General features: G+C 37.1%; 1 protein-coding gene across 2 annotated transcripts in view; it reads right to left on the bottom strand.

The window, feature by feature from the left end:
- LOC117421413 (uncharacterized protein KIAA1958) overlaps positions 1-10,328 on the bottom strand; it is a 28,010-nt gene extending 17,682 nt beyond the window's left edge. Inside the window, exons 1-2 of one of the 2 annotated variants that reach the window (XM_058993717.1) lie at positions 10,136-10,328; positions 983-2,197 (exon numbers count right to left, since the gene is read on the bottom strand). In XM_058993717.1, the coding sequence (XP_058849700.1) occupies positions 983-2,180 (1,198 nt within the window). In that variant the 5' untranslated portion in view covers positions 2,181-2,197; positions 10,136-10,328. The remainder of the gene's footprint in view (positions 1-982; positions 2,198-10,135) is intronic. The other variant, XM_058993712.1, reaches the window with a different exon arrangement.
- Between the last annotated feature and the right edge of the window lie 3,950 nt (positions 10,329-14,278).

Raw genomic sequence — 14,278 nt, 5'->3', positions numbered from 1 at the left:
AATGTCGGAGGAGGTGGTGGAGCTGGACAGTGACTTGGATGATGACCCCTAATTTTGGTGAGTACCAAACCCTTTCTGCTGGTACTCATGTGAGAACCTAATGATAAAAGTTATGTGAACCCCTGCTTATAATACTATATTAGTATAAAATGCCATGTCATTGTTAAACTGAACATGAGTGTGGGACATAACAGCTTTATTGCAGCTGACAGACTAACCCAACAAACATATACTTGGTAGTGGTGGGAAAGCTTTACATACAAATGTGTTGATTGTAACAGCAAATTTAATCAAAGCACAATGGAAACTGTAGACTTACTGATCAGATCTGAATTTTACCTTGAAACTCACACAAATGAATCAACTCCCACCATTTTTCTTGATAGTTTTTTGCAGGGACAGCTAAATAATTCTGTATGGCCAAATTACAAATCTTTGCATGTTAGTGCATGTGTAAAACAGTGTTCTGTAACAGAGATGTGATTAGTGTAGATGAGCACTGGAGCTTTAAAATGTCTTAGAATCAAGGCAAGTGGTGAAACTTACATCTCAGTTAGATTTCCATACTTTTCCAAACATGCCCAACTTTAGTTTTGCAGCCAATTACTGTTCTTCCCAAGAGAGTTCTGGGCCACTTTTGTTCATGAATATTTCATGCTAAACTTTCCAACATATGTATTCTGAAACAGTTTGAAAAATCTGTTTTGGAAAATGGTGACATCAGATACTCAGCACAGGTCAATGAATATTTATGATGGCATCTGGGTCAGCTTTGCTGTTAGTTACTCAAGCTTACATGGTACTGAATCTTTGATACTCAGGTGGGTTGTTTATGTCATGTAACATTTTAAAGATTACTTACGTAAACCACCTCTCACATACCATGCTGTCACCTTTCAGACAAAACTAAAACTCTCCCACATCTGGCGAGAACACCTATGTCTTACTGTGCACATGAACGACACACTCTGAGGAGTCTTACCTGATGCTGCTTCAGTGTTACCATCCATTGCAAAAGCTACAGAGGCATTATTTTGCTGCTGGCTGGAGCTGACTTCCGGCTCAGTGATCATGGAGGGAGAAAGAGCAACCTCGCAGGAAGCCACTGGTTTGGGGGACGGTTTGACAAGCTCTTCTATTGGGACATGCTCAGTCTGCCCTGGAATCTGCAAGGCCGATAAGGGAATGTTGATTTGCTGGTTGGCTCCAGATGTACTGACTGGCATCTGATGGGTCAACGGCTGGCTGGAAGCCTGGACATTCGTCACAAGTCTACAGTGTCCCGCAACAGGGCCCCTTACAGACATTGGAATCATACCATGTGAACTGATTGGGGGAGAGATAGAGACTCCTTGAGTGTCATTCTCGACACTGAGGATGGGAGACGCCAATGTGGGTGGCATATGAGGCACGGTGTATGATGAAGGTCCTGGGAGAGGGGTTTGGGACTGCTTTGGTGTCTGAGTGAGGGACAAAGCGGGGCCATTGATACCCCCAGTAAGCTCAGCATCGGCGACAATGTAGTAGTCCTCAGGCATCTCCTGCTTTATCTTCTTCACGATCATGTTGTCTCCTCCACTGCTGCCGCTATCCTCCATGTTTTGGCAGGAAGGTTTGCTCTCTGCACCAGAAGGAAGTGGGCTTGTGTTGGGCCTCTTCTGAGGGGCACTGTGCTGCTGCTGTCTGAGCAGCTGGGTTTCAAAGTCACTGTCCTCGTCCGTTGGAGAGGACTCACACACCATGTCAAACAAGGCGTTCTCATCCTCATATTCCTCCATATTGTCTTCTACTTCTGAAGGCTCACTGCAGTTGGAGAAGTCGCAGGAGTCTTGGGTCCGGTTGCAGTCCACCTTGGCTTTCACCGTCCTTCCTGGGAATCTCTCCCCGGGACTGGGCTGCGTTTCGGAGGCCGCCCCACTAATGCTGGCACTGTCTGAGTTGAAGCTGCGGCTGTCCTGATAGCACATGCGTTCCTGGGATCCGGCCCGACAGGTAGCCGTCAGAGGCCAGTGGTAAGCATGACCGGCGGTACAGCCCCACATGGCTGTCAGGTTCCCATGGGAGCCCTCAGACAGCAGGTGCTTCAGGTTGGGGATGAGGCTGCAGATCGTCCCATGGCTGTGGGCCCAGCTCACCAGCTTTGACAGGTTTTCAGAAGACGTATGTAAGCAGTCCTCCATAGCTTCAGCTTACTTCCCTATAAAAAACAAAACAACTGAACTGAAACATTTATAACACTGCAAAGAAAAAAGTAGCAGTAGCAGTGATCTGTTGGGAGCTGAAAACTAAAACTGTACGCCATTGATAAATTCACACTGTAACTAAATCCATCACTCTGATGGACTAATATTATATGCAAATTGAAAACTAATGGATATAGCTGCAAAAACGAGAAGGTCAGGAATGACTGATAAAGTCAAGTAGAAAGTACATGGAAGGGTATGAGTTATCTGGAGAGATTTGTGATAAAGAACACCATTCTTTTGTGTTCATTAGCTGAGGGGCTGTTGCTGAAGCAAATTCTGACAGAAAATATCACTTAACACTGTAAAACTCCATAGACTCAGGGGTGTCATTCTTATCCTTGACTGATGATTTCTTCTGGAACAAAACTTCTTCTCTGGGGAATTTTTCATGTGCTTTATTATAACATGGCAGCAATCTTGTTGGCAGATTGGTGAGAAAAGGGGCAGATATGTATCATAAAGATTTATGGAAAACAGACATCAAGCCTGAATGTACAGTACTATGCTTTCAACATTTTAATGGCTTCCAGGCATGACAATAGACAGTATGTCATAAATGTGATGACACCAGGCATACAGGGGAGTGGAGGAGAAACAACAGCCAAACAATGCGATACCTCAGTGTACACTAGAAATGACAAGCTTGGTCAAACCTTGCTATCTTAATCCAGCCACTGGTGAATGTAAACTTGGGTTGGATGCTAGTATTTTATATAATTTAATTTAGGGTATTAAGTGGATGTAATGCATACTGTAGATGGGAAATTGTACTGTAACTTGAGTTAAACTTTTCTCACCAACAGGTTAATTTTACATTATTCTACAATAAGCTTCAGCTATAGAGCAAAGTTTGTTCCACTTTTTCAAGGCATAATGTCTTTATGAATTCTTCACCGCAATTCTAGTGCACAGGTTAAGTTAGCTGATTCGATTGAACTGCCCTGTTTTTAACTCTGTTTCCAGCTTGATCTTTTTAAATATAAAATAGCTATCTTAATGGCTTTGAAAAGACTAAGGACAAGGTACTATAGTCAGTAGTAGGAAGTACAGTCATAATGCAACTAATGCCTTTTTTAGCATAATCATTTACTATTTAGTCAACTTTTTAGTACACCTATTTAAGGTTTTCTGGCTCTGTAACTACTGTTATCAATATGGCTTCTTTCAGCCACCAAGGACAGTCTTAAACTACAACATCATCACTAAAAAATATAATTATCAAGAGACTAAATGTTTCAATATTTAAAAATACCCCCCGCTGTCACCCTTTCACAAACTTAAAAACTTAAAATTGTTGGGCTATTGTAATGCAGCTTATGAAACAGCAGTTTATTGAGCCACTCCAATACAATATCTTATACCATGCAGAGATGTTGGTGCTATCTGGTATCCACATATGAGATGTAATAAATAAAACACAACAAAACCAGCAATATGCACTTCAATGTCAGCGCCCATTTCCTTGGTAGAACACCATCTGCTTTGCCTAATACTATTATATTTTGCTTTGTGTTGCAGCCCCTAGCTGTGCTTACTAAGGAGGCTGAAGAGATACAAGCAGTGTGCTGTTGCTGTTTCATAATAAACTGTAAAGAATTATGAAGTGCACCTCGGAGTTCCACTACTAGCTTTTTTACTCTTTTTCAATTAACAAACCAAAAATAAAAAGTTTTAAAATGAATTCCGAGTATATACATGCAATAAGTGTACTGGTATATAAAAAAGAAAATAAAGTGTTACATAACACAGCTTCAATGTACACACAATAAAAAGGTACTTTTTTTTTGGAGTACACATTTTGAGAATTTCCCAATTGTACTTAATAATTATAGTTTTTAATATGAAAATACGTTATTGAAATATTACCGTGTACCAACAGACACTAGATACTCACACCTACACTATGAGAGACAAATACTCAATAGGCAGCAGTGTGGAGTAGTGGTTAGGGCTCTGAACTCTTGACCGGAGGGTCGTGGGTTCAATCCCCAGTGGGGGACACTGCTGCTGTACCCTTGAGCAAGGTACTTTACCTAGATTGCTCCAGTAAAAACCCAACTGTATAAATGGGTAATTGTGTGTAAAAAATAATGTAATTGTATGTAAAAATAATGTGATATTGCTCTGGATAAGGGTGTCTGCTAAGAAATAAATAATAATATATTCAGTCTCTTTCGAACCTGTACTGCAGCTCTGGTAACTTTCAGATTCAGTGTATCAGATATCACTGTCTTTTATGTAAACAGTATCTGAGTGAAGCTGATACTTTAGGAAAGAATTAACCCTTCAGTGGCAAGTTTGGCATCAAAAACGATAGTATACTTGCATACTGTATGTGTGGTTGTTAATCTTTGAGCACAGTAGTTTTGGGAGTTACACCAATGTATTTAGGTGTCAACAACTCAGTGGATTATAGGCCCTTGTCTCTAAACTAGCAGGGTGGGTCAAATCATCTCACCAGGTCGCAAAATGTGACCAATTTTAATATGGTCAGTAGGTTTTACTGTAAATTCGCCATATTTGGGACTAAGCATTTACTGTACATACAACAGAACTTCGGCTCTATAATAAAAAAGCTTTCCGCTTCAAAATCTGCACCGCCCCTTTTGATCTCACAGAGCCAATCCTTTTAGACTCCAGGAACCAACCCCCTTTTCCTGTTTCCACAGTAACACGGACCAGACATCAGCATACAAGTGATTTGTCCCACCCTGATTACAAGTAATCAGTTTGTCTGCAAATATTTTATTAAAATTAAATGAAGCATACTGAAATACACCATATAGACAACATTAAAAGTGTCTATTATTAGCGCGGTTGAAGCTACCTACCTGTCATGAACTTCTATTACATATAGGTAGGCTTGGCAGGATTCGATTTTTTTTTTTCACTTCACACTCGCAGACCGACCAAAAAAATATTTCCATCGTTAATAATCGAAATTTAAAGAAAGGGGATGTAAGAAAAATGATGGTTGAAAACGTATTAGAGTTCATTAATGTGTGTAAAATGCAATGAGTGGAGGAGGTACAGTATTTACATCCCTGGCTAGAGCAGCCTGATCCAGGGCGGAGCTGTGAATAATTTGAATAACATGCCTTGTGATAACAACATAACAGCACTTGATTACTGGAAAAGTGAAATCCAGTCACTACCTGGCATGTCCGGTGTGGCATTACGTGCACTCGCAGTGCCAGTAACTTCAGTGTCTGTGGAAAGGTCATTCCGTTTGTTCAGAAAAGTTCAAGACAAACGTCGCACGTGCCTCTCTGAAGACCGAGTTGGATAGCTCAACGTTTTGTAGGCTACTACAGTAAAGACATAAACTTAAATGTGGAGAGCTTTGCTGGACCTAGCAAATAAATATGCATTCCAGTAACTGTAACAAAAGACCCGAGAATTTCTTTTTTTTTATTAATCTTTACATTTTGTACAAATGAACTATCAAATGAACAGAATCATTTAAAGCAGGTTTGATTTACTGATTTATAGATATTTACTTTTTATATTTTGACATATGATTTTATAAAGCTTTTAACAGTATACAGTCTGTCATTAATACACACACCCCTAATTTCGTGCAATCCTGAAAATTTAAATCGATAAAAATCTTATCCATCGAAATTCTTAAATAAAAATCGAATTCTGCCAAGCCTATATAGGTCGTAAATGTGCACTTTTGAAAGAAACACGTTACAGCAGACATGTATTTTCTTTTTAAAATATGAAAATAAGCAGGCTACAGTACAAGTACAGTTTAGTACTATAGTACCAGATGTCTCGTAACGTACTGTACATGTATGTATGTATGTATTGTAAGACAGCAGGGAGGGGGGTTAAAATCCTCCCTGTGTAGGATATGTGCGCAGGCACCCTTTTTGGTTAGTTTTGCTTTATTGTTTTATTTAATTTGTTAATTGTTTTATTATTAATTATCCCCTGCACCTGGTAATTATTGTTAAATTAGAACCAGGTGCAGGGTATTTAAAGAGGGCAGTCAGTTTGCTCAGGGCTGCTGAGAAGAAGGAGGCAGAAAGGAGTACTCTGCTTCCTGGCAGTCGTGAGGTACAAAGTGTGCTGTATTAAAACTGTGTGGTTTTTGTTTATTGTTTGGTGGGGAAACGGCCTAGCTGTCCCACTTGTAGTCAGGGTGTTCCTGTGGGTTAGTTAGTGCTCGTACAGAGCTAGGTGTTTATTTTGTGTGTGTTTTGTTTTGGTATTGTTCATTAAAAATAGCGCAACTGCGCTTAAAATCCATTCCAGTGTGTTGGGTCGTATTTTTAAAGGGGCTAGAACCGCGAAGAGGGTCGATTCGTTTACAGTATGTATGTACTACACCCATGTTACAATCTTAAGGAATGGGCATTCGGTTAAAATTCTACATTTGTGCAACTTTGATAAATCATACAATTGAGAAGAAAAAAGCAGCAACCAAAGTCAAGATATAATAATCTATTTTGTAAACTACAATAGAATTAACAACTATACCCCATTTATTGAACAAAAAATAATTCTAATTCACAGGGGGATTCCCTGCAGTTGCTTTAGCTCCTATACCTGTGAATAAACCCCAAGGTCAAATCAGCAGCTATTACAGTTGTATTGTTTAAAATGAAAATTACTGGCCTTTTTATATCTTCCCCACATTGTCTAGATCAGGGGTGTCAAACTCCGTTCCTGGAGGGCCGCAGTGTCTCTGGCTTTTGTTCCACCCAAGCTCTCAATTACTTAATTGGTCTAATTATTTGATTAACTGGGCACATTTAACACTTCTGTTCTGGCCTCAAAATGTTTCACAGGTAGTGTACCTTGAATCAAGTGCATTTTTTAAATCCTCAAGTGTAAAAGACCTTAAAACATATGAAATATGTCCAATTGAACTACTAATTAGATCAATTATGTTAATTGAGAGCTTACGTTGGAATGAAAACCAGAAGACCCTGCGGCCCTCGAGGACTGGAGTTTGACACCCCTGGTCTAGATGAAGACATTTCTGAGTCAACATAAACTCCAAGGTCTTTTTCATAGATTCCTTCTTCAATTTCAGTATCTCCCATGTGATATTTATAATGCACATTTTTATTCCTGCGTGCAGTACCTTACACTTTTCTCTATTAAATGTAATTTTCCATGTGTCGGCCCAGTTCTGAATGCTGTCTATTTTGAATGACCTTTGCTGCTGCAACGGTGTTTGTCATTCCTCCTGTTTTTGTGTTGTCTGCAAATTTAACAAGTTTGCTTACTATACCAGAATCTAAATCATTAATGTAGATTACGAATAGAAGAGGACCTAATACTAAAGAACAACGGAGAGAAATTTTTGTAACTTATTCAATGCCTCCAAAATCGCTTACACACGAAGATTGACTCAGCCTAGGAAATAAGTAACTGCAACATATACATCATTTTACGGTAAACATATCATTGGAAATTAAATATGTTTATAATCCAAATTTGATGTATTTTCTGGAATCTCTGAGAACAGTGAATGGGTGCTATATCAAAAATGTCAATAGTTCCCGGTTATCCACCAACTTACAAAAGGCACAAAACCTAAATATATACAGTAATTAATTCCACAGCACATTTTTATTACTGCTATAAAAAGACACACAGCTATTTCCAACACTGCAGAGTAGTTAATCAAGTTAGCCCATGTGGATGATTAACACTGAAATTAACCACACTGCTCATTAGCATTTAAAAGAAAAATAATAAGCCTGGTAGCACACAACTCTGTATATTCAATTTCACAACAGGAGTTGTTTATTTTTTGCAAACCTAATGTCACTGGTTAAAAAGTGGAAAACACAACAGCACTCTGTCCAGTGGGTTTCATATTCAGATTTAGATTTAGAAATTGTATTATATTGGAGCTAAGAATCAATTGCATATTCCTCCCTACAGGCAATTTCACAAAAGGAAACTGTAATGATGTGACACGCAGACCGTTTTAAAACTTCCAGACAGCAGAGGTACAGTTTTAAAAAATGTTGAAAACCACGGATGTAAAGGAAGTACAGTATCAATATTCATTGATACACAATGAATATTTACCCCTTCTAGCTGAACAAAATTCATAACACACTAATGGAGGGGCTCACATACCCTGATTAGCTTTAATCTTGGACTATCTAATGTTACCATAGGTAAAGTAGGCCTAATCCATGACTAGTGCTAATAGAGGTCTGTGAAACCTGCCATTTGAGCCACTAAATACCCCCAGAAAATACACAGTTCATGAAAGTATGTTAATAGCACAGTGTACATACCCAACACAACGGTTATAGTATATAAAGTAAAAACGTGATATGAAGTACATTTTAAATTCTTCTGGTTAATTCCACTAGCCAAAGCAGATCACCTAATATTATCTACAGTTGTGTATAACTGGCTATACATTATACAAGTTAAAAATGAGCAGTAACACTACTCTAAGCTGTTTTAGAATAATAATCTTGATATAATAGTTTGACATGTCTTAATTCAAATCTGGATGGATGATATGGCTGTGAAAATACTATAAAAGCATTTAAAAAAAATAAATAAATAAAAAACGTAGAAAAAACACACACCTAAAGCATCTTCAGTACACATACACAACTTAAGTTCTGTAAATGCCATTCAAAACTAAACCCCTACACTAATGCTGAACTTGACAAACTGTCTCTCCCAAAAAGCAAGAAATTACCTCAGAAGTAAAGATTATTTAATTATAATTTGAGTAAAAGGTATTGGACATATTTAATATAACATTAAATTGTATTGCAATCAACGCAGTGGGCCTCACAAAGGAATTTGCTATGCCATACCAAAGGGATGCCTGTACTGTGTCTTTGTTTGTGAGGTGGAATGCTGCTAGAAGGGGTATTTTTTACTGAATGCTTTTGTATACCAATAATGTCTGTAGTACTTTTTACACTAAAACAATAAACTAAAACACTATGCTGGCACAAATAACTTACAATGTCACAATGCATCATTTAAAACTTTAAACAAGCTCTAGACGTTAGTGAAGTTAAATCAATTTTAAGATACTTAAACTTAAAGAATAAAAAAAACATTGTGTATGATTTATAACACTTAAGTTATCCACTAGTTGTTGATATTTGTACTTTGTGTTTCCTCTATTCTGTAGATTTCTTGTAATTATTTTGTTCGTTAAAATGAAAAAGCTGCAATAAAAATGAAAAAAAAAATCACAGTAGCGGTATGTATGACGTTTTATTAACAACAATAACACGCCGCTGTCTCGCCATACCCTTATCGGTATGTTACATATAGACGAGTACTAGCGCAAAATGATTGCATTCTAAATACTTTTTTGTAAAGATGTCTTCATAAAGCTGAACGATGTAAAGCTTTTTGATGCTAGCTAAACTTTATTTTTAGGTTCTTTCCTTAAAAAAAAAAAAGTTTTACAGGTGTATTTGCTTTGATGAACGGCTGAATCTACGAAAAGCTCCATAATTTGAATACGTTGTATATCTCGATGCTCAGACTGCAGTTAGACGGTCTTATCAGACACAATGCAATGCGCAGACTCTAACCGGGATCCTCCTCCTCCATTAGAAACAGAATAGAATTGCACACAAAATAAGGAAATTGTTATAAAACACTTCAAACGACTTTCTATTGCTGTGTGCATGGTGTACAACAAAGAACATGTTGAGAAATGACGTGTTGACTTTTATGCAACTCTGCTTTTTTTGCAAAAGAATCAAATTGAATAGCCCTAAGTAATAAACGAGTTAGCTCCCTGCACGTATCCACCGAGTCAAGGACTCCACAGGAACAAAGACACAAAGGACCTATTCTCGTGCAGACCAGCGGTACAATAACAAAACACAAACCCAAGAACTCACTCCCCCGAAGCAATGAACACATACCTCCCAAATGGTAAAACTCCATAGGAATTCAAGCCAAGGTGTGATATGGTATAAACGTGTGATAGTTATTTCCCGAGATCTGCCTTTATTTGCCTTGCGTTCCGTGATATAAAAAGGTCCCCTAACTCCCCTGCATTTAGACGGGAGACTCAGCGCTCGTATCAGCAGACACCGGAACTGGGCTCACAGAGTCATAAATATACCACAGGAAGTGTGCAATAACTCTTCTACTGTTACAATGTGGCCCTAGTCTGCTATCTTATTACATGCTGCTGGCAGAGGAATAATGTGACTCCTGTAAAGTTTATTTCTTCCTCCCTTCTGTCTGATACAGAGAAGCTGGCAGCTAAAGAGCTCTGCTTTTAATTGTTTTAATTGCTTTTAAAGTTGTTTTAAACTATCTTAATACTGCCTAGTGTATGTCTTATTTAGGACAGCCTGTTAGTGCATAATGTGGGTGTATATTCTTTTTTGCGTAACCCTAACAAAAATGTGTCAATTTAAGCAAGAATATATATATATATATATATATATATATATATATATATATATATATATATATATATATAAATATAAAGGAATATTGGAATATTGAATGTTGGCTACTGATAACATGTGTCAACATATATCTGAAATAGGTCAAATCAGTGGAAGAAAGTGTTACCTAGTGTATTATATAACTTAAATAAATGTACAACAATGCATGTTATGTCATGCACAACATAAACTGATCCATGTGACAACAACTGACAATAATATTTTCTATACAACCATGTTAATGAGATTAATGGGGGGGATTCAGTGCTTTTACAAAAAAAAACTGTAGGGTGTAAATGTGTAAGCCCTGTCATAACTGCCATCTACAATGTCTATATATATATATATATATATATATATATATATATATATATATATATATATATAATGTAATCAAACTTACCTAGGTTCAAAACTAACTAAATAAACTAACTAGGCTACAATGGTAGCCAAGGGCTTTCAAGAAGTCCATAGTCAAAAACGACCTGTCCAGAGTACTGAAAGTGCTCAAATACCCAACTAATGAATAATAATATAATATCTTTATATAGCACCTTTCATAGTGGACCACCATCACAAAGCACTTTACAGAGGTAGGCTGTGCATTATATGCAGAGTCACTTACAATATGACATTGATTTAACATCTCATCCGAAGGATGGAGCACAAAGAGGTTAAGTGACTTGCTCAGGGTCACTCAGTTAGTAAGTCAGTGGCAGAAGTGGGATTTGAACCAGTGACTCAGTCGCAGGGGTGGGATTTGAACCGGTAACCTCCTGGATACAAGCGCTGGACTTTAACCACTGGACCACACTGCCTCCTAAAGTGCTGTTGTCAAGTTATCTGCCATGATGGCCTGTCCCATCACAATGCAATGCTGCATGCTATTTAAAAACAACTACACACAGTGCGGACAATGGGCCTGACATGTCTGCATGCCAAATAAAGCATGTCAAAAAATCCATCAGAGTTGCCTCCATACATCAAGTAAACAACAAAATTACTTACCTTTTTTCCTGTTTTCTACAGAATAAAATAATAATAATAATAAAAAAAAAACTCATATACTTTTGCATATACAGATAGCCAGCCCCAATATAAAACAAAAACAAAAGCTTTTCACAAAATGCTATTTTTTTTTTTACATAACCATACGGTCTTGACTGAGCACCAAAAAACTTACAAATACATTTTTTTTTTCCTTTGGTATGTCAAACAAAAATATTTATCAATAATAATTATAGAATTAATTTGTGAGGTTTGGCTGAATTTAATGGTTAGGTGCTCCTTGATAATACCAGCACTTTTATTCAAATTATTATGTGTTCGAGACAGATGATCTGCACTGATTTGTACTGGTAACAGGCCACAGCAACACCAAACCATTTGGACCAGGCAGTAAACTGACCGTTGTTTGATTTTGTTTTGAAATGTTTCCAGATGGCGATGTTAATTAAATTATGATGGAAGTATTTCACTTATTTACATGTTTCTTTCTTAATTAAATTTTTTATTACAATTTCTAACTACAAAGAGCAACTCCTAACCTTTAGTCTGAACTTGCATATTTAAAACTAAAGTATGCAAAATAAGCAAAGAACCTAAATATCTTCAAGGCAGGAAAAATGTAATAAAACTGATTTAAACTTTATTTCTATGTGTTAAAATATAGTACATCAAGTAAGCTACAAAATTATGAACCCACCAGGCAATTACCTTTGATCAGATCATCTTTTATATAAAGGGACTTTGATCAATTCAATTTGGAAGAAATTCATCAAGAAGATGATAGTTTCTATAATGCTGTATAATAATTTTAAGTGAAGGCCACTCAACACATTTTAAATTGGTGCTGCAACCAATGCATCAAGCAACAATCATTAAAAAAAATTGTTTTTGGACTGATCCCCTGGAAATCCTTTTCTCAAAACCCCATATACTGGTTGTTGAATTCCTATTTCTGCCTTTGCTACTCATGTGACCAATGTGGAGTGGAATTGTTAGTATTTTTACTGCTGTGTTTGTGAAACTTAATAGGTTGATCATGCATACATCTTTCTTTTTTTTGCCTTGATGTTGGCTCTAATTTACAGTCATGGTGGAGGACATATGTTACTGCATACTTGTTTCAATCCGTTGTGAGGGGGGCTGGTGATAAAACAAGACTAGTGTTTATTTTTAATAAGTGCTAAGAAGAGTAGTTAAGAAGGATGGGACAGTTTGGGGTTAAACTCACACACAGAGACCTAGTAGTGTATTCCCTCAGTCAATCTATTAACTTTCACAAGCACAGCAGGAAAAATACTATGAACAGTTCTACTGCACATTGATCTAAAGTACTGAAGCGCTCTTATAAAAATGAAATAATACTAATCTGCAGAAATATAAAAGGACTCCATAAACACTTCTTTCAACTGACAGTCCTGAAGTCACACCACCAACTGTTCCATAATATCAGTTTCGACAGCGTGTAAGCTGCATTCTCTACACTGTAAGAGAAAGTCATGGTTACAAATACTTAATAAACAGTGTTACAACAAACAATGTAGCATTGCATTTATGTGTACCCCAGGGAGCACCTGAACTTGATCAAGGATTGTAAGGCAGCCAGGAACACACTTAGGGCCCAGTTCACATAATTTGTTGTTCTTGTTAGTGCCATTTCTGTCTTAATATTAGTGCTACTACCTTTCAGCAAATTAGCTAACCCACAAAGGCCAGTCTGTGTTTGAATTGGTGTTACATGTTTTCTTGATAGAGCTTTGTGAACTCATTTGGGGTGAATTAATTATATAATATGTGCAACCCAAAGGTCACTTCTTGGATTTTTTTTTTTGTTCTATTTTTGACATAAAAAAGTGACAATATAATTTTTTATATGAGCAATTGATGAGTAAATGCTAAACAGCTTGCCACAGCAGGGTGATAATAACACACCTCCAGTCTTTTATCACTGAATCGGGCCCTTAGTGTTGATGAACTTCATGGGAAAAGTGCTAGTGGTGTAGAATAGGTGGCATGTGAACTCCCCAGATTGTGAAGAAATGCAAAAGTTTCTGATTGTATAACACTACTAACATTCCAATTATATGTAGCATTGTTATCATTCAATGCTAAGTATATGCTAAACATTGTTTGTGTAACTTTTCTTTGTCAGTAGTTACCAGTCAGCAAATTATCATTCCGTAGTCTTAATTAGCTTTAGGTCCACTTTCGTTAATAAATACTGAGTTTAACAGTAGTCTCAGGCAGTGCAACAATATGAAGAATCTCTTCTCTCAGTGTAAGTCCACAACTATTAATGCTTTCTTTGCTGGGCATAGAGTCCCTTTACAATTATGAATTAATACTTCCATCTAACACCCTCTGAAGAAATCAGTAGGGGCCACATTTAAAAGGGTTTGCTCCTGTGAAAGGCCTGTACAAGCTACATTTTAAGACAAGCATTAGTTAAAAGTTCAGTATTTTAAATTAGACCAAGTTTACAATATGTATTATGCTTTCTATTATGTCTGAAACAGACCTTAACAACCAGCACCCTAATTAAGGCCAGTTGCTCTACCAAAGACCAGATCCAAAGCTAATACTTTATATAATCTTTAGAAG

Source organism: Acipenser ruthenus, chromosome 2 (genome assembly GCF_902713425.1).
Source record: "Acipenser ruthenus chromosome 2, fAciRut3.2 maternal haplotype, whole genome shotgun sequence".
Lineage (NCBI taxonomy): Eukaryota > Metazoa > Chordata > Actinopteri > Acipenseriformes > Acipenseridae > Acipenser > Acipenser ruthenus.
Note: the sequence above shows the minus strand (reverse complement) of the source record. Positions and strands in the feature narration are given on the sequence as shown.